Source organism: Manacus vitellinus, unplaced genomic scaffold (genome assembly GCF_001715985.3).
Source record: "Manacus vitellinus isolate BGI_N305 unplaced genomic scaffold, ASM171598v3 scaffold_2_pilon, whole genome shotgun sequence".
Taxonomy (NCBI): domain Eukaryota; kingdom Metazoa; phylum Chordata; class Aves; order Passeriformes; family Pipridae; genus Manacus; species Manacus vitellinus.
The window spans coordinates 11,470,419-11,497,465 of record NW_021940208.1 but is presented as its reverse complement, the minus strand read 5'-3'; the positions used below and the strand labels follow the sequence as shown (position 1 = coordinate 11,497,465).

Below are 27,047 nucleotides of genomic sequence, written 5' to 3'. Positions count from 1 at the left end.
CGTTAAAGTCTTAACATATAACTCCCATATTCATATTTTCCTTTAATTTACTAGAGTTTGGTAATAGAACAAAAACATTTTCTTCTCAGCTCAGCATTACCAACCTGCCATCAGGAATTTTCATGACACTGGGACTAGCCCCACTGAAAGTTGTTGCCGCAAAAGTGATGCCTCATGGTGCTGAGGAAAAAAAACCTCCGGAGCAGTTAATTGAGGATGAGGTAAGAAAAGGGTTTAATTTGTGCCTAGGCATAGATGTTACAAGACGCACGTGCCGGCCGTGTTCAGGTGTTACAATTTATAATACTATCTGTCCAATCCCAAGGGTTTCCACCCCGTAGCCTTCGCTCTGGTCCACCCCTTGGGAATTGGGTCTGGGGGCTTTTCTTCATCATCTTCACCTTCTTCAGAGCACAAAGGGTACACGGTCACCTAGTTCCTGACCGTGTTCTGTGGTTCGGGTCAAGATATAAGTGTTCTCTAAACAGCATAGGCCTTGCCTTGACAAAAGATTAAACATTTTCTACTGGAATTCAGGGATAGGATTGATATGGAACATAGAATGGGGTGAGAGGGTTGAGGAATGTGTAAACTAAAGGGTGCTAAAGGGTGAGGAATAAGGGCTGCAGCTTCTAAAACCTACTTCTACTATTTTACTTATAAAGCTTATAAAATTAGGAAAATAAGAAAAACCAAATGGACCTTACGACATCAAAAGGAACCTCAGATGTGTTACAGGTCCTGTGGTACTGAGGGCACAGCACAGGCACACCAACACACACAGAAACAGGACGAAATTGATGCACCAGCTAATTCAGACGTTTTAACAAAAAAGGCAAGTTTGCAATGAAAATCTCAGAGCCCTTATCAAATATCGGACTAGACTTAAATGCCTGAATAAGTTTATGAGGTAACTACCAAATTCAAAGTGAGACATTTGTACATCTACAACACTGAAAGCCTAAAAACACGAACCTGAAATAAGCCCTCAACCAAACTCTTTACAGCTTTGCCATTCATAAGAACATTACTATTTACCAAAGCTCCATCTGCCTTTCCAAGTTCTGGCACTGACTATAGGTCTGGAATTGCATCTGCTGGGAGTCTTGGTGTTAGCTTTCTGCCCAAAGCCTGCTCCAGATGTCAACAGGCACACCTAAATCCCTAGGATGTATCTAAAAAGGAAGTATGGCCAACCTTTTAAGTACTCTACGTGTTGGAGAACAAAACATGCATTTCAACTGAAATACCCATTTTCTTCCTGTTTACATCACTGTGCAAGTAAAAGTTCTTTTTCTGTGTGAAGCTCCCACTACAACCTAAAGAACTTTTGTGTTCTACGTCATAATTAAAAACCAAATCTTCAGATATCTCCTTACATGTGTAAGCAACACTGTGCAGCACTGTAGCCTTGTACTTGAAAATGTGTATCTTCCTTATGAGCATTAAGCTTCACACTACTGCAATTTCGACCAAATGATGAGACACTCACTCCAACATAGAATTCTGTCACAGTTATGCCAAGAAACTGCGTTGCACATTATGAAATTAAAATTGTAGAAGGAGCCAAGGAGTAGACAGCTGATCATCCAGACCTCTGAATCATGATTCATCCAAAGGATGTTATTAAGAATATACAGTTTTGTCCCATGAATTGTTTGCAAAATAGCAAAGGACTGCAAGACAAGTGTTTCAGTAATCTCACCTATGTCTGGATCTAAATAACAGTGAGATAAAAAAAAATAACCACAAATAGACAACATAAACACAAAGTAACCCACTTTTTATTTCAGTTAAGAAACTATAAATCTTAGAAGAAACAGGATTCATATTTAGCATCTGGCCATAAAAAACTGCATGTACACCACAAGAAAATAATATCTTACAAAAAGTGACTTTCTGAAGAAAAAACAAAACATTTTTAAATTGTTTTCTCTCTTGAGAATTTATTTTCATGCTTTTGTTTTCTATACAGAGTGGAGCAAGCCAAACTATCTGTATTCTGGAGGATAATGAAGTACATACCAGGATGTCTAGACATCTGCAGAATTAGCCAGCAGTTAAGGAGGACAGGCTCTTTTAGACTTGGTTGTATCAATTCTGAACCAAGAACCACTTATCTTCTTTGTAAAATGCAGTACCATAATCTTGTAAAGCTCCAACAAAGAGGCAGTCTGTTGACTTGTATAACTATCTTTTCCTTTCTATCTTCTTTGCCAATCATTGCTTTATTGCAGTGTCTCGGGTCAAGATGGTTGTTTAAAGTTGAGCTGTTGCCTGGATTTTACCAAAAATATGTATATTACAATCATATATACACTACTTCTGTTGCAGCATCTATGATTTCTTGTCTAAGATAGCACATCAGTGCATTTGATCCCATAAGATAGTAACAATATGCATCTCGTGTAAGTTTACAGATTCTGTAAAAGGCTAGGAGTGAATTCTCATGATCCACTTTTCAAAGTTACAGATTTTCATATCAAATGGCACCAGTCTCTTGTCACATAACTGCAAATTGTCTTGAACACAGTTATGCCCCCTGAAGTTCCTAATCCACTCTGACGATTTTGATGCAAGATACAAAAGGGTTTGAGCACGGTAATATAATCACAGAGGCACACAATATTCTCAGTTGGAAGGGACCCACCAGGATCACAGAGAGAATGGCCTGTACAGGGCCTGAACCCACAACCATGGTGTTATTAGCACCATGTTCTAACCAGACTGAGCTAGTCTCAGGGTCCAAACTAAACCACATTTATTCCCTTTGGACAATTTTTTCACTGAAGACCAAAACTTTTAAAACTATTTTTAGATCAGAGACCATTAACAAGTACTTCTCAGAAAACACTGTGTTGATACACAGCCTAGGCCAGCAGATGTGATCTAAATCTCTACTTTGAGAAACAGGAAGGTTGGGCAATCCTGTTCCACAGTGAAAAAGACTACCTAGCCAAGACCCTGCTGGAAAAGGCTCATGTAGTGCAGAGCTTGTGATTTTGCAGCTTCTTACCCTCTAGGACCCAGGTATGTAGTATGGTCATGCCAAGGACAGTACCTAGAAAACAAAACAGATGAAGGAATGGAGCTCTGGAGAACATAAAGGCCTGAAGGCTTCTAGATGTAACTGGGACACTTCTTGCAGAAGAATGATGGGAGACAGCAAAGGTCAGCTCACCTGCACTGGACTGGGCCAAGAACTTGAACTAATGCGGGAAGCTGGAGCTGTGCTGGACCAGTATTTCTAAAATGGCAGAGAACTCTGTAGCCATTAAGATCGTATTGTGAGGAAATGCAAGGAAGTCAGTGTTATGGCCATGTCTGGATATAGGGCTCAATTATGTTTATAACAGTGAAAAGTGTGATGGTGAAATATAAAAAAACCCCAAACATTAATCTTAGAACTGTGAGATTAATTTATCTGTACACACAAACAGCACTTGTTTCAAGATGGGCCTCCACACCACAGATGCCCAGAAAAATTTCTGATGACTTCAAGAAGGATCATTCATATTCATAAGGAGTCGGAATGTCCTGCTTGTCTTTTAGCAGCATGCTTTTAGCTGGTAGTTCCACAACTATCCAGCTGCTCTTTCTCACAGCAGTAAAAGGAAGTGTAACAATTCCGTCTATTTGCACTGACATGAAACAACATGACTCAAGTGGCTTTTCACAAGTCATTGCCATCAACTAATCTCATTGCTATCTAAGATTAAAAAGGAGATTAGTCTTACTTTTCAAATAGTTCAGTGTAAATTAAAGACTTGGAAAAAATCATAATGTGAGTAACTGCAGTCTTCTACATGATTCTGTCTGAATCACTGGAAACTATGATTTTACTTCATGGAAAACTAACCAAAACAAACACCTTTGGTTTTGTAACCTTTCTATTTATATACAGTTCTGAAAACTATCATATTCCTGGCAACAAAACCAAGTGCAATTTTCTAATTTAATAAAATTGGTTTGTCCTCTCCTTGGATGCAAGCATGATATTATAATTTCATTAATAGTTTTAAAACTCTTTCCAATGACAGAAAAATTCTGGTTGGAGACACTGATTCTATGCAGAAATAACTAATCTCTAATATGAAATTTATTCCTTTATCCCCAGAAATCTAGATCTGAAATTTCTCTATTCATCTCACCCCATATTTGCAGTTCATTTGTACCAGTTTTTCTGGTTTTATTCATTGATCTGAGAATAAACCCATTATATTTATAAGAGAAAAAGTAGTATCATAATTTAAGCTTCAGCATAAATGAAGTATGGAAACACATTTTTATATACTGAACACTTGTTGACTAATGAACAACATTATTGTAGGTCTGCTTTCTGTTCCTAGCATGGATATTTATCAAAGTGTGAGAACTACTGTCAAGGAGATGCAAAAAAAGCATGTGGCCACCTTAGGCTTTTCACTCAGAATTCCTTAAGCAAGGAAACTTGTATCTTCCTTAAGATTCTGATAAAGCATCAATTTTGAAAAGGTGAAAATCAGGTTGTTAATTTAAATAATGAAAAACACACTTCATCTACACATGTGCACTTATTCCCATACTTGGAATTATGCAGAATAACAGTACAAAATCTTCAACAATTTTCTTTTTCTTATAAGCATTTTTCTCTTGAATGTGAACTCTGGTGCACTGGACTCTCCTGCTTTGAACAAAAGTTGTCCCAATATGCAGAATCCTCAGGTGCAACTGGAATACCAGATGCAACTAAATCTTCAAAAGTCAGTAATGTAAACTGTGGTGGGTTAGGCTCCATGGAACGTACCTAAAGGAAACACATATTAGCATAACACAAATCAATAAGCATTAATTTCCTTCCTGTAAAATTATCTGTCCAGTTTAAACTACACACTGCTTACTGAAGAAGAAAGGAAATATTCTGCATTTGAGACTAGTGTCACTGCCCCTAATTTAGGCTATGCATTAACTAACAGAAGCATTTGACAGGCCACACAGAAAAATCAAGTTTTTCCTTCACAATCAAGTTCACGAAACTGACAGAACGAGGGCTATAGAATGCTGTGAGTGTTTAAGTCCAGTAAAAAGAAAGACAAAGATCACCATCAAACAGACTGCACTTCATTCTCCACCAGATATGATTATTTGAGACAATTACATGAGGATTTATTCCACTAGAGGTGTGCCTATTCATACTCTTTTTAATACCAGTAATCCTCATGGTTGTGCATGCCTCTCTCAAACTCAAACGCTACTTAAGAACTAAAGCAGTCACAACTAACTCGCCATTCCCCATGTTAAATCCACATTAAATGCAGACCGAGATATTGGAGATGAGAGTGTCATGGTTTCCATGTTAGTTTCATCGCTCCGAGAAAAATCATGTTTCAAAGAAAAAAAGATTTGGGGTTTTTTTGAGCACATGTTACTGTGCAGCCTGCTGTATATGCCTTCTCCAAGTGAAGTTGTTCCCAGACAGCAGGGCAAATAGTACAGCTTGCATGAATCCAACATAAATACGGTTGATTCTTCTAAATTGACATTTGCTCAAACAACATATTCTTAATGTTTAATATTTGATAAAATTCAGCAGGGCTCCTCTGCAGTGGGAGTACTCTGTACATCACACAAACTGACTCATGTCTGACGCAGCCTAAGCCTATCCAAGTCCCTCTGGTGTGGCAGCATGACCCACTGGCATATCAGCCACTCCTCCCCGTTTGGTGTCACCAGCAAACCTGTTGAGGACGCACTACACCATCATCCAGTTTCATTAATGAAGGTGTTAAATGGGATTGGGCCCAGTTTTGATCACTGGAGCACATCATTAGTTATTGGCCTCCAACCACACCTTCTACCACTATCACTATGCTCTGGCCCCAGCTGTTCAGCCCGTTTTCAATACACCTACTGCCTGCTCACCCAGTACACATATCAACATTTGCTCCAGGAGGATCTTCTGAGAGGCAGTGCCAGAGGCAGAAAGTACCAAAACATAGGTGGACAATATCCACTGCCCTCTCCTCACCTATCAGGCCGGTCATTTCATTGCAGAAGTTTACTAACCACGACTTTCTCCTGGTGAAGCTATGCTGACCAGTGCTGATGATTTCTTTGTCCTTGCTGTGTCTGGAAATGGTTTCCAGAATTAGCTGCTCTGCCACCTTTCCAGAGATGATACTTTATTCCTCATATTGTTTGGACTAGTGTACAGGCACTGTAAAGGGACCCCAGCATGTTGAGTTCCTGGAGAAGGGTTGGGGAATGTGTTCATAATTGTACTTTGTAGGCCTTTTCTTGCCATGTACCAGTGCTGCAGATGATCCCATCTAAGGTCTATTTTGAGGATTTTGTTGTCCCTTTCTGTCACATCAATGGAGGTGGGCCAGTAAATAGGTAAAAGCGCAAAAAAGGTCTACTCTCCATTTCAGTGTTTGAGCAGTAAGCTACTGCTAGGAATAAATGCAGAGACAACAAAATGGGTTGTAACAGTACAGTAAAACTCTAAGTTGTCAATACAGACTGAAACCAGAAGTTATTGAGCTGGCTGTCACTTTATGTCCTTACACAAATGACATAGTGTTGAGGCATTCCTGTTCATCTGACATTTTGGAGATGAGGTAAAGCTGCAGGAACTGTGCCTAGAGCCATGTAAGTGACATCACAGATGCATACCAAACATGAACTAAGCCTCAGAGCCAAGATGTTAACAGATATAGTTTGAACTTCAGCGCATGCTTGTCTGAAGGCAAGTGTGTTCTGACTGAATTAATCTCAAATCTTGTGAAATTTAGCAAGTGACAGACAAAAAGATATTTTATAGCCTACATAGGAATTATAAAGAATAATCTCTTTCATTGAGATTTGCCACAAATTAACTGTCTAGATCTCAGTAAACAGTGCAGATACATGTTCTGTTTCTTAAAGCATATAGCAGTCACTAGCAGACACTTTGTAAAGATTCTTGACACTAGAGATTTTTCACTATAGTACATTAATGTAACGATTGATCTTTCCTGTGAATTGTAGGTACTTGCTATCAGTACAGGAAGAAAGCTGAATGTACATGTTCTGCAAACAGGACATAATGACTTATTCCTGTGATTGCAGAGGGGGAACGAACTCAAACACTGACATCCTGGAACAATTTAACAAGGATGAGCAACTTCTTCTCTCAACACATCTAGCAAGAAATCTAAAACAAAATAATTTTTTACAGTTCTGTTACATAGAGAGAAGGTAATTTTCATTTCCTTCATGTTCCTGTTAGGAGGAGACCTAAAAAGGTACAATGCAATAGTATATAAATTTTCACTTAATTTTTATTTTGGGGAGTCATAGGATGCTTACTAGTCCTGCTTAAAACGACCCTTTTTCAGTGAATTGAGATATTGAAATTCAGGCCATCAGAAATTTAGTCAGTGGACAATCACGCCTTTGAGACTTCTCTTGATTCAAAGATTTTTCATCATAATTCTTGATATCATTACTATTCTTCCTATGATAACTCCAAGGTATGTGACAGTGGTGGTGAAGGTCAACACTTAAAAATCCTGGATTTTTGTAGAATACTTAGGTAGCTGTCTTTATAAATAATGGCCATCTTCTTTTCACCTCAGACTGCATTTATCATTATTCCTGTCAGAAGAATGATATGCCATCCTACTGGGAACTTAAGTATGTCCTGTCTAGCAGACTGAACGTATTTTCTTAAAATAGTATTTGTACACTGATTTAACACAGTAAAACCCCAAAGGCAGCTTATACCTCTTTTTTCTTTTTAACCTATCCAATACTAGTTAAAAGGTCTGCCTCTTTGTGTTATTCATGAACACAGACAGACTTTATTACCATGACAGATGTGTGCATTACCACTTTTATACTTTTATCCATTCCTACACTACGTTTTTTCTAGTTCCTGGTAGAACCTTTGTATCTAAATAACAGAAAACAACTAACCCATTTTCTTGTGAGCAATTAAAACACCACAGAAAAAGTCCGGCAATTTGTCACACTCTCCTTTTCTGATTGTCTGGCTATTTCAGCTACAACTTGCCAGTCTGTCTCTCCCTTAATTTTGACTTTTATTGCTATTTTATGACTGAGATCTTTGTTAAATTGCACAGAAAATCCTGAAAAGCTTTTAAGTAGCTTTGTTCCTTCTCTCAATAGACACCACATGGAATGAAGACTAACACTGCTGTTCTTCCCATCTGTTGGTTGCTGTTGCTTGTCTCAAGGGTTATCTTGTCATAATGGTGTTTGAGCAATGGATCTGCTCCAGGATACATGCACTGACAGTCCCCCATTAAAATCAACTTGGTGAGGTGTCATACAAGCTTAGCAAGTTCAGATTGGTTCACTGTCTCCATTTCCCTCTGTGAAGACCACCTTTCCCACATGAGTATTAGCAGGCTGTGACAAAAATCACTTAATCTTCTCTTGAATGAACACACTGATCACTGCATTCCAGATCTGACATTATCTGTTGCTGTCCTCTGAAAGCATTTCTCCTTCCCAAACCTCTCCTGAAATAGACACAATATAACTACAGGAAACAGTTCAGTAATACTGCTTGGTTCTGGTTAAAACTGTGCTTAAGATAAGCATTTTCCTTGGCCCTAAATCTGAGATAACACATTTTTAGCTACAGCATAAGAATAAGTTTATGTTCAGATGATTAACAAGACCTGAAACTGTTTCATAATTTCTTACATCAGAGTCCTTTTGCAGAAATCCCGTCTGTTTCCCGAGTGCCACCGCAACATGATGATGGTCATCGAACCGGGTTTCCTAGTAAAGATAAAAAATGGCAATGTAAATGCATTTTCTTTAGTCTGTTTTCAGCAAAGACTATATAAATGTTTAGATTATGGTTCAGAACAATAGCAGACCATAATTTAAAATAATAACATTCAAAAAACAATAGTAGTTTTCAGCAGTCTTGGAGAGCTCAGTGATGCTGATACATTAAAAAGTTAGCAGGGCTGAACTGGTTATCATCACCTCACCCATTTGTAGATATTTATATTCAAGTTTGTGACCTGAGCATTCCTTTACTGGTCCCTTCTAAGTGACAAACCATATAACCCATCTTAGCTATCCATTTTCCAATGAGATGAACTGAACTCCTGGAAGGTATTCTGAAAAACAATGATTTAACTGTAAACTTAAACCAATGACTCTCTTACTCTTGGCTTCAGACAGCACGTAAGAGCACAACTTTAAATTCCTGACACACAGTCTGAGCACTGATATGTATAAATACAAATCAATTTTTCTCAACGTTTTTAGATACCGAACTATATATTTAGTGATAGAGTTTTTACTTACTTAATAGTTTTACTTGAAAGTGTTTTCCTCTACAAAGGCTAATAATTCACCCTAAACAAATAATTTCAGAAAAAAAAACCCCAAACCCTTCTATATACTCTTTCTGAATAATGCTTATTTTATAGTCAAGTCATAATTCCATTGGCTTTTTAAAAAATATATAAGGGGAGGAAATAAAATTTTTCTTGCTCTTTTATCCAAAAGTTTTCAAATAATTTCTGCCAGACTTTCTAAAACAGAAATCAAGAATAACAAGAATTTTACCTAGAAAAGTGAATGATTTAGATATCACCATTAATCTGAAAATCAGCTAGTCATTGAAATATTCTCCTGGGATGTAAGTGTGAATCTCCAGTTTTGGCTTCCTTGGGAAACATTCTAACTGCACTATATTATAATATAAAGCAAATATCATGATGTCCTATTTCCTCTGACAGGTTGTTGGTTGCCCTGTTTTTTCCCCTTTTAATCTAAGCAAAATGTCTTTTAAAACAATGCTATCAGTCTGCATTAGGTTTCTCTACAGTTCATCTACTATACAGAATTTTCTAATATTTCAGTTGCCAGGATACCATTTCCATGATTCCCAAACAGCCCTATATATAAAAAAGTGCCAAGATAGCTCAAATCTACTCAGCCCAGCTCAGCTAAGACAGCAGCTGCTCCAGTCATGTGTAGCAGCAGTACAGCTGCAAAGTTGGAAGACTGTTCTGGCAAACATGGGAGCCTTGGCAGAGAGGTGCTGGTGAGGAAGTAGAGCTATGTTTTTACTTTGATCTCTTCAGCACCAAAACTGTGCCTATTTGACAGCTTTAGCTGTGAACTTTTTAACCCTCATCTACTTAAACACAAAACATTGAGCTCATGTTGTTTTACCTTCCTGCAAAGTGCTAGTAAGAAAATGACTGTTTCAATTCTGCCTAGATTAGGAAAAATATTTAATGATCACAAGAAACACTAACAAACCTACAGCATAAGCAGTATTTCCCATGACTGCAAGAGCTACAGATGTATTCACTACGAAGTATTTTACTGGGTTTTCCATTCCTTTACTAGGGAACAAAACTGAAAATAAAAGAATGAAAATAAAGAATGCTACTTCGGAGGTTTGATGAAATATAACCATTTGTACACAGAGTGCGCATTTCTGGAACTTCATAGAAAATAAAAAAGACTATGAAAATTAGATGCTCAGTCAGGTGTTCCTAAATCATTTATACAGTTCTAGGCTAGTAGTGTTTTGTGTTTGTCTAGATGGAAAAATTACTACATCGGCTTTTTTATCACTTCATTTCCCCCCTTCTTTCAATTTTTTTTCCTTTTTTTCTTGTTCAAGAGGTTAAAGACAGATCAGAACAGAGAACACAGTAAATCACATTCAGCACTGGCTTACACCTGTAGTCAGAAGTCTACAAACAACGGTGTTATGTTAAACACACTGAATTTTCCTTTTGTGAAGTCAACTTACGTATTACTTCTTATTCGAGTAACTAAAAACATATTATAGATAGTATTTTACACATTGTTAATAATGTTTTCTCAGTTCAAAGTTGTGTTTAACAGGCAGTGACTCTTTAGATAGACCATTCCCTGAAGAGACCCTGCTCAATGAACAGTGAATTTAAAAGGTTCCAGCTCATTTATTTCCCGTATCCTCTGTGGTCACGAAAGAATTTTCAGCATCTTGCAATAAAACACAATAAACCATGTCCTTCATCTGTCTGCTAGTGGCCAGCAAAAACCTTAAGCTACAGAGTTAATGAAACATACTGAAGCAGCAGATCTGCTTGCCTCCCTGGAGATATTGCTATACCAGCTTATAAAATTAATATCTTAAATGGAAATAGATGAGAAAACAAAAAGAGGACAATCGTACAGAATTCCTTTGAGGTAGAGAGTTCGTTTTGTTAAGATTCCTCTCTATAAACCAGAAAACATATAATGGAGGAAAATTTGTTTTTATCTGCACAGAACAGCTCTCTTACTAGAGCTGTTCAAGCTACAGGCAACCGAGACTTATAATGATCTCATTTCAAAGACTTGGTGGAATGATGTGTCTGGGATTCAAATCATTATGAATTCACTCAACAACAGACAGCTTATGAGGAAACTGTACCTTCCCAGACAGCAAAACTGATAGCTGCGTGAATCCAGGCGGATTAGCTAGTCTTAGAAATAAAACTTTCTATTCCTATTTATTCCTGATAATGCAACAGGATTAACTTCTCTTACTGAAGGTGAAAGATGCTAACTACAGTTGCACACCAGCAATTACTAAATATGTTTCAAATTGACCCAGGTAATCTCTCTTTGAAATTCATGTTCTGGAAGTAATGTATTTGCACAGAAACAAACCAAGCAAATATTTGTTGTGAAAAAATGCAAACAATTATTTGTGCAGCAGCAGTGATGCCAAGCGACTCTTAATCCCAAAGCAAGGTTTAGGATAAAATGCGTGTTTCCTTCATAAGCTAGTTGTATCCAAAATTGAGGTAGGTACCAAAACAGAAATGTTTTGTATTTCATTTAAGATTCTTCTTTAATATAGATTTCTGAAAATGCTCTCCAGCCATTCTTCCTTAACAACTGTACACAACTGGGATGGAAAGAGTCATGAATACATTTAACATTTGCAAATCAATAATTAGGATTTTTTTTTTTCACAGAATGTCTTATACTGGAAGGGACCTTAAAGGTCATCTCGCTCCAATACCCATGCCATGGGCAGGGACACCTTCCACTAGACCAAGTTGCTCAGGGTCCCATTCAACCTGGCCTTAAACACTTTTAGGTTTAAAAACTGCCCAACTCCTCTGGGCAATCTGTTCCTGTGCCAATATATGTTTCCACATATAAGACATATATATATATATATATATAAATATAATATATATATACACAAAATAAACTTATGTTTATATCTTTTAATTATAAAACTTGTCATAATTGTTTTCAATCAACTTCTTTCACTTTTACTGAAATTAACTACTACTTCATTCTTGTCGTGGTTTAACCCAGCAGGCAGCTAACACTACAGAGCCTCCTCACTGGCAGAGCATTATGAGGAACTAAAGAGTTCTTTACCTAGTGTGTCAGTGTATTATCAACACTGTTCTTATCCTAAATTCAAAACACAGTACTATGCTGGCTACTAGGAAGAAAATTAACTCTATTTGAGACGAAACCAGGACAAATCTTTAAGTTTATTTTTTTCAATGGAAGTAAATGGAGCATACAGAATTACCCATTATAACTATCATCATCATAATGACTCCATCCTAAATTAACACCCTGACACAAATACTGTTATCACTCTTCACTTGGCTAGTTATCTTTTTAATTATTGCTAAACAAGTTCACCTTTTTTAAAATGAGGAAAGCATACACTGTCTATATGATTAAAGCATATTTAATACACATAGTAGACATATCTTAAAATTAAATTGATGTTTTAAAATGAAATTTTACAGTATTTTTTCTCCTACTCCTTCCGAAATGGTTTTGAAGGGAATCTGCGTAGCAATCTCTGGAGTACTATTTGCAAACAAGTGCCTAAAGGTAAATCATTCCATCAAGATCAAACAAGAAGAGGCTGTTTCTGAGCTACTACCTTCCATCCAAGCTCAGAAATATATAAGGAGTGGAGGGTAAAGACACTTAGAGCAAAACTAAACCTGTGGTAAAGGACCCACAAACAGTAAACTACATAACAAAGCAGTTCATTTGGACTCACAATGCAATAAATCTGTCTTTTAGAATGTTCACAGAAAATGCTATCTCCAATATGAATTGGCTTTGCTCTGACTGTAAATAGTGACAGGGTGTCTGAACAGTGTCAACTTTGATTTGTTCTGATTCATTAGTATTTCTTTTGACCTTTTAGGCATGATAAGTATAAGGTGGTGGATCTTTTTCTAGTCTTTATGCATTTAAGTTGTCTTTTTTCACATGACATAGTACTTTGTGGTAGTTTAGTCTGGGCCTTCCTTGGTGACCAGTTTGTAACCAAGGAAGTGTCCAGATTTACCCAGTATTCCCTATGATTTTTACGTAAGCCAGGGTATTAGAAGAAAGGAGGAGAGGCCTTTGGCCTCTTTCCTTCTGGCAGATTGGAGGTGCAGGTTCCCTGCTGTTGAGTCTGCCGTGTTGGGGAGTGAGGCCTGGTAAGGCCTTGCCGACCTTGGGAGACGGAGGTTGCCGGCAGTCGTTCCGGAGCGACTTTCTGTTGTCCCGAGGAGAGTAGAGAGATATTCTTTTGCTAATTCTTTTAGTTGCTAGATCTTGGGCTATTGATCGTGTATATTTTATTTTGTTTGTGTTCTTTTTTTCCCTTCCCCCTTCCCTTTCCCTTTTGAAATTGTATATATATTTCAATTGCATTTAACTGTAATATAAGTGTAAATATATTTTTATATATTGCTTTAGCTGTCTCTCCCTTGCTTCAGTTCTCTTGGTTTTTTTTTTTCCTCTTCTCCCTGAGGTTTGGGGGGGGGACTTCTTGTGGTGAGGTTTGGAGACTTGGCAGGGAGCCAGCTTCAAACCATATCATACTTTCTGAAGGAGATTTCAGAATATTTGGTGTAATTTAAATGGATAAAATCCCCTTTGTTTCTCTCTTCCGTTTTTGGTAAATTAGATTGTCTAAAACTGAAATGAGACAATCCAAAACATGGGAAAATTTTAACTTTAAACAGTGTCTAGCTCTCTTTGATCATCTCCTATCATAAAGGGATAGGCAGATCTGAAAAGTAAAAGTGATATCACTATTTTTTTTTATTTGATAGAAAAGCTCCCTCAAGCAAACTCAGTACAAGAGGGAACCCAATGAAAATACTGTATCAGTAATATGCAATCTTACAAATGATTCTTAATGTCTGCTCCTGGGTGACTCTCAGATTTCTCAAAACTTAGTGTTTTCGATTAACAAGTTATTTCAAGAATCTGGCTCAAGGGCAAATAGAGAATCAGAAAAGGACTTTTCTTAGTAAGAAAATGGACACAACATTAAAAGAAACTTGAGAAAAGACAAAAAAGTAAAGTGATGCTTAATTTTAGGCTGGGGATTGGTAACTAAATTTTTTTTATTTCATTTTAATAAATGTTGATATTTAAATAAAATCACATCCCAATTGAGCTCGTATTTAAATGAAACTCGATATTAAGCCCTTTCTTTGAAACACCAAAATTTGCCTCATTATAAGGCTTTGCTCTTGGGAAGCAGGAGGGCAAGTGTAGAAGTGGAGACATTCCTCAAAAAAAGTTACATGAATCTTCCAGCAGTAATTACTAAGTACTAAGGAAAAATCAAATAATTAGAAAGCATTTAAGTATTACAGGGAGCTATCTACATCATCATCATGCTATTTGAGTCAATCAACCACAGGCATGTTGTCAAAGACCAAAATTAGGAGTTCTAGAAATCAACCTAAAGAGCTACACCGCAATAATACAGAAAGCATTCTAGTGCAAGATGTGTCACAGTCTTTCCCAAGATTTTCTTTTCCCAGTGTATAATTCCAACTAGTGAATTTCATGACATACTGATATTGCCATACTATAGAGAAATTGAGTAAGAGGGTTGATTTAGTATGGATAGACTTATAAAATAATGCAAAACCAAAAGTGGATTGGAATGCTGAATGGAATGAGCTGTGAAGAGATAAACTTGGAGTACAAGTTAAACATTACTGGTACATTTATTCTTTTATACCACATGCATAGAATACACGTAGTTTGTATACTAAACAAAATAAGTGTACAGAAGAAATCTGTCATTCAGACACCTCTACTGGAACAGTTGTCTCCAACAACATAGATATTTTCAAAATGTAAATGTGTATTTGAAACTGAATACTCTTGCTGAAAGTGCACTTTCTGTTTTTTCCATTTCTTCCTTGAAGTGGTTAAATGAACATGCCTCTGGGGCATAGAGAAATGGCATTGTGATTTGTTTTTAAAGCTCGGTTTCTTAGGGTAATTAAATAATTTGAAGTCGTTGTATAAAATCAGAATCGTTTAGGCTGGAAAACACCTTTAAGATCAGCAAGTCCAACTGTTAACCCAGCACTGCCATGTCCAGCACTAAACTATGACCCTATCAGTTGTTTCTCTATATATCCTTTAAACTATCTTAGATTATACCAGTAATTTCCTATCAAATCTAACAGGATAGATGTTTTAGTGATAAGCCTCAATAACTTTGAAGAAGAAAAACAAAAGCCCAAACCCCAACACTCAGATAGAAGATTGAACCCAAACTGATGTTCCAATTAAGCAAAAGTAAGTTTTTTCATCTGTCCACTTCCACAGACAGCACCCACTTCAAACTCACAAAAACACATTTTTGTATGGACAAGAAATAAGAACCCGGTGGAACTGAAGACGCCTCCTCCATTTCAAACATCTAACCTAAACACTAATGGAGTTGCTTAATCACTAGGCCTATTCTACACCAACTGATGAAGACCTTTAAAGTCCTAGACACTGTTCAAGAAGACAGGTCTGAATATGTTTCAGTGGACTTCTTGCAGACCCTAGGATGAATTTCATAGAGTGCAAGAAACATATTCCAGGAACAGGAAAAATAAAAAGCCATTATAATGAATATATCTATGGGGTGTTCTTGCAATAATTAAAAATACCTTAAATTGCTGCAGTTTTATAACCTAAGTTTTGATTTATACACGCTCACTGGGTTTATACAGAGTAAAGGTGTGAAGTGGCAACTAAAAAAAAAAAATCAAATATGCAGTGGAACCATAGGGAGTCAAGACTGTTTATCACTAGTGAAAACGTACTCCTTACCTCAAATGTCCACTCCTCTTCTTTTTCTCCATCCAGAAGCATTTTTGTCTCCTTATACACCTGCCCTACTTCCAGCTGCAATGGGGATACATTAAACTCAATTCTTTGCAAGTTAAAGCCAATTCCAACTCCAACAGCCTTTAAGAAGCTTTCCTTTAAGGCCTAAAAGACACAATAAGTGTATTTTATTCGTAAGGGCTGTTTTCAAACTGTTCTATAAACATTACATCTGACTACAAATGGTAGACAAAATAAATTTAGGACTTATCCTACTCTAAATGTGAGGGTAGACTGATGCAATTATCAAGAGAAAAAGTTATCAACATTGTTAATACCCAGCCTAACTTTCTGCATTACAATAAACATGAAACTGGAATTACCCAGTGGCACTTACAGATATGAACCCTCTACCTTCTTCTAGCTATGTGTTTAAAACTAGTAATAAATCCTAGAAATGTCAACTGTACTACGGTTGTCAAAGTTATTCTGATATAAAAAAAATCATTAAAATATCAAAATTATTTTTATCTTCACATGAAATGGTATCAGGTAGCACCAGGAGACTTAGATTGGATATTAGGAAAAACTTCTTCCCTGAATAGGTTTTGAAGCACTGGGACAGGATGCTCAGAGAAGTGGTTGAGTCATCATCCCTGGAGTTCTTTAAAAGATGGGTAGAGGTGGTATTTAGGGACATGGTTTAGCAGTGGATTTGATGATCTTAGAGGTCTTTTCCAACCTAAACCATTCTATGATTCTATGCAACTATAAAAAGTAACATTTTTACTATGATGAAAATAATAAATTATATCAAAAAAATGTGCATGTTTGCAGAGTATAAATAGGGAAAAAAGTCTTACCCAGTGCCGATAAAACATATCCAGCTGCATCCATTCATTACTCATAGACTTGATTACATCCCACTCTGTCTCAGTAAACTGTCGCTTCATGATGTGAAAGAAATTTGGAACTGAGCTACTACCTATAAATTAGACAGAAATATTTACAGAAATTTTAATAGAGTAGCAATAATAAGCAAATGGATTACCTCGTTATTGCACTAGAAAAAATTCATAAGAAAACATTTATGAACCAACTCTGCTCTACAACTTAAATTTATATAGCCTCAAAGCAGCAAGCTGATGATTTTTCAGGACATAGTACGAAAAAAACCCATTTCAATAGCAGAACTGCTGTATAAAAATGTGAAATTATGTATTTCCACCATTCTATAAAAAGTAAAGTATTTTACCTGTTTGATTTTACATATATATAAAAATATTATATTAGTTACAAAAGTAGCATATACAGTCTCTGGCATATCACAGCTTGATCTAGTAATATTTTATAAAACAGCATGCTGTTTGTCAAAATTCATCAATTCTGCCTTCTGCCCTAGGATGCTGTGATACCAAAGAAACCCTTTTTTAAGCACTTGTAGAATATAGTCTCCCAAAGTTATCACATACATATTAAGCCTTTTGGATTGGATTTATTCTGCAAGGAAAATGGGGGTACAGGGGTGCCCATAATAACAGTAAGATATATACCAAGGAAAAAGAAAAATCCCCCCTAAAAAACCCAACCTCAAACCACTAAACCTCAAATCCTTAGATTAAATTTAAGCTTCCTCAGGGGCTATCTCACTTTTCCCCACTAGTGTAGAAGACACTAGTGCGGTTATGTTGATCAATGGCATTTCTATAATACACTGGAAGTTATGGACCTCATTACATGCTTGGCTACTCACCCAAGAGCCTATATTAATTAGCATACCATGCAATCTGTCCACTTGGGCTTACTGCTGGCTAAAAAGACAATGGCAGAAAACAATCTATTTTCTTTAGTAGGGATAATAAAAGTCTGGATAGAGACAGTTCCGCTTATTGCATAACCTATCAAAAAATTTGTTTCAATTTTCTTATTAAAAAAAAATATTAGTCATATTTAACCTAAAAAACAGCCAGCCCTCCTAATACCACACTACTTTTAAGAACCCATCACTAGATAATGGCTTAAAAAAGGGGCAGATCCTAATTACACCTGTGCCAGTAATTCTGAGTTGACTATTGGCAAGGCACTTTCTTTCCCTACACTAATGTTTGCCATCTTAAATCAAAGATAAGGGTATTAACCCTTCTCTATAAAGTGGTTGCCTTCTATAGATATCTAAGCACTAAATAAAAACAGGTATTGACAGCAGTAATAATTGATCTGAACATTCAGGTTTTCTCACAATTTCCAAATCACACTGCAAAGTGTTACCTGACAGACATCACACAAGACATAGCAGTGACATTTTAGAGATGCCCTCAATTGCATTTATAAAGTGAAGAAAACATCTTAAGACTGAAATTTTGTTTACAGTTGCAGCAGTCAGCTAATGGAATGATTCAGAACAATCTAAGGGCAGAACTAACGTTTCTCTCTGGAGAGAGAAAAGCAACCACAATGCTAAGTATGCTTTGATGAATTACCAAGACAAATGCCATATCCATCTTACACAATCCCACTTCCCTGAAACAATGAAAAATCACAAAAAAATTTGTTGAACTTGGAGAAATGTATTTTCTTTCATCTGTGTTTATATGGCCCATTTTAGAATCATCATCATGATGGCCAGGCTTCGTGAACGAAGATTTGGGAAGGGCTCTACCCACGTTTGTTGCAAGCGCATTGGTGGCTAAAAAGGCCAATGCGAGACAGGCATGTCCGGTTGCAAAAGGCACAACAGAAAGACTCCTTAGGTGGTGTATTCTGCAAGGCACAATTCTTTCTGTGTTGTCTTTTCTCCTTGAGAGTGATCCTGCGTGTGTTCTCAAAGGAAGCAGCAGCGTTATAGATGGTGTGTCTCCAGGCCTCCCAATTGGAGGCCAGAGTAGACCAGTTATGGTGATCAATATGGCCAAGGTTGAGATGTTGTTTCAGGGAGTTCTTGTATCTCCTCTTCAGGGCTCCTCTCTTGCGGCAGCTGGTGGTAAGTTCACCATAAAGCAGGATCTTAGGGAGGCGGTGGTCCTTCATCCTTGAGACGTGCCCTGCCCAACGCAGTTGTGTTCTCAGTAACATGGTCTCAATAATTGTGATTTTAGAATCAAATAACTGTGTTAATACTTGCTCCAAACAATTCACTTTTTTTTCTATTCTCTTCTTTTCTGGAGTATGTAAGACAACAGTGGTAAGGTTCCAGCCTCTTGTGATTCAAACTATAAAACATTCCAGAATGTCCTGATGTACCTTTCCTCCTTCATCATTTTCAGAGCTCTCCTGCTTTCAATAATCCACGGCTATTCACACTACCTGAGAAAACCATCCAAGACTATCCACACTACCTTCAGCACCCAGAGGCATATAAAGGCTCCTGCATTGTCAGTCCTGCCATCTAAACTTTATCACGCATAGTGAATACACTTGAGACTTGAACTGTTTAGTACACTAAGTGTATATCAAGCCCATATGCTACTGGGTTTTTTTCCCCCTCATTATTTGACTTCTTTTTTCGAAAGGTTTCTTCAACTGTTCAGCTACCCTTCTTGACACTTTGTTCAGACTTACATAGTAAGTCCACTTTCCCATCCACTCCAGTCGTTTGTCACATTCTTCCTCTGAAGAGCTCAGGCACCACTTTGTCCTTCAGTGCACTCCCCTCCTGTCTCCTTACTGCAATACAGTTGCTTTGCTCTGAGGAATGGATCGGAGGACCTTGGACTACTATTCTCCATAAATTACTAGCAGTACTGCAGCCTGCCTAGTCCACTTCTCCATCTTCGCTTAAGTATCAGAGAAAGATTCACAGAATTATGAGGAAAATTTAGGTTGAAAAAGATCTTTGGAGATCACCTAGTCTGACCTGTTGAAAACCAGAGCCTCATGCTGGGTTACCCAGGGCCCTGTCAAGCAGAGCATTTCACCTCTTCTCTGGGGAGCTTAGTCCAGTGCTTTACTGTTCTCATGGTGAAGAACTGTTCTATAGAGATGTAATTCCCCCTGAATCAACCTGAGGTTGTTGTCTTTTGCCCTGTTACTGTTCATGCTCATGAAGACAATTATGTAAATCATCTTTACAGTTACCTTTCAGGCATACTTTGGTTAGATTCCCCTCCTAAGAACTTTCCCCTCGTCAGGTCAAACAAACACAGCTCCATCAGCATTTCTATATAGGTCAAGTTCCCCAACCCTCTAATCACCTTGGTGGTCCCTTCACTCAACCCCTTCAATTTTACCATGTCATATGTAATCATACCTGGCAGGTATGATGGAGACAAAACTAGAAGAAGTAGAAAGTTTCCATTCAAATGCTATTTTGCTTCTAGTTTGATTTAAAAAAAAAAAAAACAACAAAGCAACAACAAAAAAGCTGCCTCAAATGTACTTGCCACAGGTTACAAAAACTTTCTTTCAAAGAATGGGAACAACTTCCATATAGCAATTATTCACTTGGTTTTAAATTTATATTTCTAAAGTACCTCCTATTTATCAACTTGTTTCAGAAAATAAACTCATGTCTTAAATAAATACTTCTTACTTACCCGTGCCAAGAAACAGAACTCTTCAAAATCTACATAGCTTTTTTTCAATACAAACTGAGAAACAAACTCTTTTAAATGCTGAGCACAATTTTATTGCCCTTGCTGATTTTTAAACACATTTTCATTTGTATATGCTTTTATAATTCACTTATTTTCTTACCTTCACACAAACTGCTGCGGATTTTTTTTTCGCATTTGATTATAAGAGTTAATATTCTAAAAGCATTTTTCTAGCCTACTGTAAACTTCACACTTGAGTATGTGTGCTCTGAATACTGGAACCAGTTTTTGTTTTTACATTGGATCATCTTGCTGAAGAGAACTCTAATAAATGTAACCAAAACATACTACAGCTTCCTTTCATAATATTCAGTTAACCAACAAAAATTTCTCCCAGTATCTAATTGCCTAAGAAATACAAACCTGTACTTTCATTTGCATTAGACAAAACTGACTGGATGGTTTAGCTATTCAGTGGCCTAATTTTAAAAAGCACTTTTTCCCTGGAATGTTTAGCACTGTCTCCTTCCCATAACACTCATTAACTTACTTTTTAGGGAACGTTAGCCAACAGAGAAATGACACACAGCAAATCTCTGACCAACTCCTACAGTTGGTGTCCAAATTACTTTGATATTCACAAGACAAGCTAAAAGTTTTATCCTTGAGACCAAATCATATTTTCATTCAATTTCTTTAATCCACAAACATTTAAGCCTCACACTCCTATCACATCCTAATGCACATCTGAAATGAAAGTAGTTCTGGGAAAGTAGTTCCCAGAAAAGTTAAATGTAAAATTAACACAGTTGTGAAGACAATTGCTTACCTATTATTCCCTGCTAATAAACTTTTAAGCACATTAGATCTCTAAGAATATAAGCTGAGTAGTCTTTCAAAAATTGCCTTCTATGCATTAAAAAACAAAAAAATCTAACCCAAAAGTTAAGTTTCTTCATTAAATTAAAAGCACGCAATACTTGGGAAAATTTCAGGAAGAGCGAGGAGGGGAAATATTGAGTGATACAGGAAAAAGAATCCAATATTAAGCCTGCAAAGTAAACATGCTATATACAAATAAATGAGCATGTTCATATGCGTGTATATGTGTGTGCATTTTGGATTTTCTGCAATAACTATTTACCTTGGAATACATAATGTCACCTTTTCTACTGCAATGAGAACTGGGTATTTTATCAATTTTTTTTAAAGACTGGGCAAAAAAAAATCTGCTTTGCATTTACCCTTTAGAACAGCAAAACCTTAGATCAGATATAAAAGATTGATTTTAAAAAGATGCAGGAGTGAAAAGTAACAAAACATACTATGTTCTCTAGTTCTGTATTCGTATGTGCTTTAGAAATAGTACATAAATACAGGCTAATTTCCCCCATTTCTCTACCTGCTAAAGAAGCCAAACAAGTTGCATTTGTAGGAGGATAAAAGACAATCAGAAATAAGATCCATGTAAATTATGATGCTATTAACAGTAAAGACTGCTATTCAGGGGGCTAATATAGAAATCTTCATACTATTTTGTTTACACTGTTAACAAACATCAGGTCAATCATAGGACTGTTTTGGTAATACAATGTGCATTTAAAGGCAGGGTACGAACTTGCACCCAAAGGTATTAAAATCATGACATGCCTTCTCAAAAATAGTGAAAAGAGTAGATTGTCTCCAAATCGGTTTTTACCAGGTTTACAGTTTTCAAAGTGTTTGGGTCACAATTGGTTCAAATTGTTAGTGTCAAAAACTATCTAGCTTATACTGTGATCTATATCCCAAACTATGGAAATTCAGATCTAAAAGCTACCACTGCCACTTCATTGATCCACTAACCCCCTGAAAAAAACAAATCAAAAAAAGAAAAACAAACCCAAACAAGCACTCAAACCAAAAAATACAGTACAACCCCCCAGAACGCTAACAGCCTCCTCACTGCCTCAAACTGCATAGAAGAAACAGGTCAGTGATCAAGAACTAATATCTAATCAATACCTGTTTTACTTTCAGATGGCAAATAGGCAAAGTGGCAGTGTGCCACGTACTACCTAGCAAAATGAAGAACTGAAGCAGGAACAGATCAATCTACTTAACAACAGGAAACACGCAGGCTAGCTACAAATCTTGCAAACTAACAAACTGTATCAGACGAATGTTTCAAGCCCTGGACTCCTGGTCTGGCAGTACTTTAGGTGTAGACACAAGCCATATTTGATCTTATTTTACTATCTCTAAAGGAAATCAAAGTGAACTACTGATACAGAGATAACATTTTTTCTGCAACAGATGCCCAAGCCCTAATTGTCTTTTAATACCCACTAACCCTAGTAGAGGTGTTTGACACTGGGTAAATAATTAAGTAACTAAATCACTAACTTAGAAGAACCAGATAGAATATTAACAAAGCATGTTTTTTCAACCTACTAGCTCATGCAGCTTTACTGTGAACTGGAAATTGGATTTATATTCTCTGACCTCTACACTTCCTACCAATATCCTGCAATTCTCCGAATGATATGTATGTTAAACATTCATTCTCGTCACGTAACTACTGACATGTACTACCTTGGTGTACCTCAGAGAAACAGCATTAACTTTAAAATGGCCAAAAATCTGATATTGCTTCCTATGAATTACTCAACATTTCCCAGATTGTAAAAATGGAAAAGTCATAAGGAGACTGAAATAATTTGATAATGTTTGATATTTTCTCTGCAGTTAGAATTATTAAGTCTTTTCTATATTAGAGAAACTGCTAAGGTTTCAATCATATTACTGTAGTGGAGTCTAACAGCAGTGATGAACGTTTAAGCAAGCTGCCTTGATACTCAATGCCAAAACAAAGAAAACAGTGTCATAATGGCTTAGATAGCCCTACCTCCAAAACTTCACTGGAGAAATAACTGTTTTGACACAGCTATGACTTGGATAAAAAAAACATGAAGAAAAGTCACAAGTTGTTAACTGGATACCTCATATCTGATCAATTTACAGACAAGTAGTGTATGATCCGCAACATATTTACGCTTTTTGTCATTTGTTCTGAAAATTTATATAAAAAAAGCCAGATGCTCTCAAATTTCGTTCAGACTCCAGCATACTTTTACATGCTCTTTCTATTCCAAACATTCAACTGTAATATATACTTACCATTGAAGAGCTTGCAGACATAAACATACCTGGGTGCAAGCTCATGGTTTTAGCTTGCTTCTGAGTAGAGAAAATAAAAGTGTTTAAAATACACAGGGTCTTAATCACTAAGATAATTCAGGAACCCCAAATTCTTTTAATGAAATGTACTTATAACTAAACAGTAATAGTAAAAATAGTAATGAGCAGTAATAATATAAGAAACCTATTCTTAACTTGCCTTTGTCAATGATTATACCTTTTACTTGCTTAAGGGCTTTCCACAGCTAACGGAGTTCTGGGTAGCCAGAATATTTCAGCAAAAAGGTAAATTACCCCATGAAAATGGCATTTAATGAGTTTTCCATTACAGAACTTATCAAACAGTTAAAGCAATCATTTCACTGTCAGAACAGCAGGAACTCTTCTTCTTTCCAACACTTATGATGCATCACACTAAAAATACACAAAAAATTCCAAAATCTATAAACATAAAAATGTACTTTTATAAAGCAAGTTGTGAGGACCCAACTACAGATGTAATTGGAAAAATCAAAAAAGTCAAACATGCTGAGATGTCTTTAAAAGTTACAGACATTTAGAAACACAACATTTTCCTAACTACATCTTCTGATACTCCAAAGACAACAAAAACGTTGCTAGTGCAAGAGCTCCCACATATATATCTGAGCATCTATAACCTTACAGTACAGTAGTACTACCAGAACTCTCAGATATTACATTTTATGCCATAACATACTAAGGGCCTTTCTATACATTCAGAAAGATTACACTGACAAAAACCTTTGGTAATTAATCCTTTGCTTAAAAATTAACATTTTAAAGAAAACCTACCACTCACTACAATTTATTATTCAAAAAAAACAGACAAAGCAAAAAAAAATTATATTTAATCACAGTATCAAATTTTCCTTTGAGTTTATCAAGCAGGAAAAGGTAGGTGCTTCAGTGAAAGTGTCCTTATAGGGAGAGCAGTCTCATCTTTAAAAAAACAGTATCACCACAGTACATGAGGGTGCACTGGAATCCATTTGGTATTTGTTATACAAAATGTTATACTTGACAAAACTGGGAGGGGGAAAGCCAATTCTCAGTACCTAAGTCATCTTCATCTCCCATATGAATTTCACTACATGATCCACACTTTCTAACACCTCCTTGATCTGACTAATGCAGTTTGTTCCCCTCCCGGGAAGGTTGTGAGACCTCAGAAAGCACAAGCTGATTCAAACTGAGCTGGTTTCTCTGAAGAAGTCTGATGAGAAATCCCATATTCTAGGACTATGTCCTTCTACACCATGAAATCCTACTGCAGTAATGAATCCACTGAACAACAGGGTTCCTTGTAATGGCAGAAACTGGGACACTGCACAGAATCCTGTCCCAGAACACAAATCTCACTGCCAGATGAAGTAAAAATGTCCCTTATCGTTTTCACACTTAAAACTTCCCCACCTCTGTTTGTATACTATCCCTCCCCCATTTCCGCCTTCAAAACAAAGTCCAAAAAATCCCACAAGATGACAGAAAAGGTATTAGTGTTTTAAATTTGGGAATCAATCAATATCAGTGAAAGTAACCACTAAGCACATTCTTTAAAAAAACAAAACAAAACAAAACCAAACCCCCAAATCTTATAAACCCATTTGTTTGGCTTGCCAGCAGCTGAAAGACTGTCCCACTTGACAGCTAAATCCAGCATGTTTTGCTTTGTTTAGTCATTCCACTGAGAAGAGACAGCAGTCAGCTAGTCACTGGCAAGCTGTTCCCCCACATCCTTTCCCCTACCAACACACGAATCAACTTCGCCAAAGCAGGAGCCATCTTTTATCCACCCAGAAGGTTTAAGCAAAGATATAAGAGGAAGATAAATGTGCTGCAACATGGCAAAAGCAGAGGATGGCCCACAGCTGAAAAACTGATGAACTTCAATAGTCCATTCACCTCTATCAGTTATGTCTAGTCTTGTGGATACTATCTCTAAGTGTTTGCTTTACTTTTATTAAATTGGTTTTTACTAGGGAAGAACAAAAGGAAGATACACATATTTAATACAAGACCCAACAAGTCTGATGAACGGACAGGACAAGTAATAATGTTTTAATGCCCTAAAAAATTGGATTTTCCATTAAAATGCAACATAGCACATAACAGCCATGAACACCTAGAATTCACAGCACCAACCCAATAAATGGCAAGCAAACAGCTACTCATGGAAGTAGTAGAAGTCTCCTGGTCCTAAACTTTCCTGAAAGCCTGATGTGACAACAGTAACCTGTCATCTTTATTGAGGAAATATAAAATCATTTGCCCTGTTGAAAATCAGAATTTTTCTTAGGAAAGAAATACATCAGGGAAATGCAGTTGAGGCTATTTTATTTACAGTTACTGAGGAAAGATGTGAAATATTTAAGATAAGTTTCTATCATCTCATAAGTTAGTTTAAAAATCTCAAGTCTATCTCTAAAACATTGTCTCCCAACCTTGACATCAATATGAGCTCCAAACTGTAATACTTGCAGAGACGACATCCAAATAAGCTTTTGACTACACAGAACAAAGACTTTTTCTATTTTTCAACTCTTGCAACAAAATATGTATCTGTAGAGTTGAAGCTATTGGAAATGGGTACGTTAGCAAAAAACTCCTCAAAAAGCACATTTTTAATACCTACATAGTAATTACTTAATTTTAGCCCTCATGTCACATTTTTCTGCTAAACTTTCTTAATTTGGAAAGCCAAAGCTAACTGTCACTAGTGCAGGCTGAGACGTACTTTTAGTTCTCTTAAAAAAATAAATTCTATTCTACTTAACACCTCATTGTGAATGTATAACTTAATTTCCCAAAAGACCAGCTAAGGAATAAACTGTGATTATTTTAAATTCAGTGTGCAGAAGGGAAAATAACCTCACAACACCAAAGCCCAAAAACAATCAGACAAGCATTCTTATATTTGCTCTTTGTTCCACCTCTTATTTTTACTAAAATCACCTATTTTAAATTTTTTTGCTTTCTTTATTGCTAATTTATTCCTTATTTTAAACATATATACTCTACACACGTTTATTTTTACTGTTCCACATTTTGCTATCTGTTTATATTTTAATCCAAATGGTTTTATGTTTTGTTATTAAAGAAAGACTCATAAAGGATTAAGATGGTTTCTTCAGAAAAAAAAAAAAGATTATTTTTCCTTAAAGAGGAGATTTAATCAGAATAACAAATTTTTCTTTCACAGTT

General features: G+C 36.5%; 1 protein-coding gene across 1 annotated transcript in view; it reads right to left on the bottom strand.

Annotated features, from left to right (window-relative positions):
* Positions 1-1,926: 1,926 nt before the first annotated feature.
* Positions 1,927-27,047, bottom strand: part of AASDHPPT (aminoadipate-semialdehyde dehydrogenase-phosphopantetheinyl transferase) — a 29,306-nt gene continuing 4,185 nt past the window's right edge. Inside the window, exons 3-7 of the mRNA XM_018070924.3 lie at positions 16,977-17,098; positions 16,117-16,278; positions 8,695-8,772; positions 4,566-4,786; positions 1,927-3,265 (exon numbers count right to left, since the gene is read on the bottom strand). Coding sequence (XP_017926413.3) covers positions 4,616-4,786; positions 8,695-8,772; positions 16,117-16,278; positions 16,977-17,098 — 533 coding nt within the window. The 3' untranslated portion in view covers positions 1,927-3,265; positions 4,566-4,615. The remainder of the gene's footprint in view (positions 3,266-4,565; positions 4,787-8,694; positions 8,773-16,116; positions 16,279-16,976; positions 17,099-27,047) is intronic.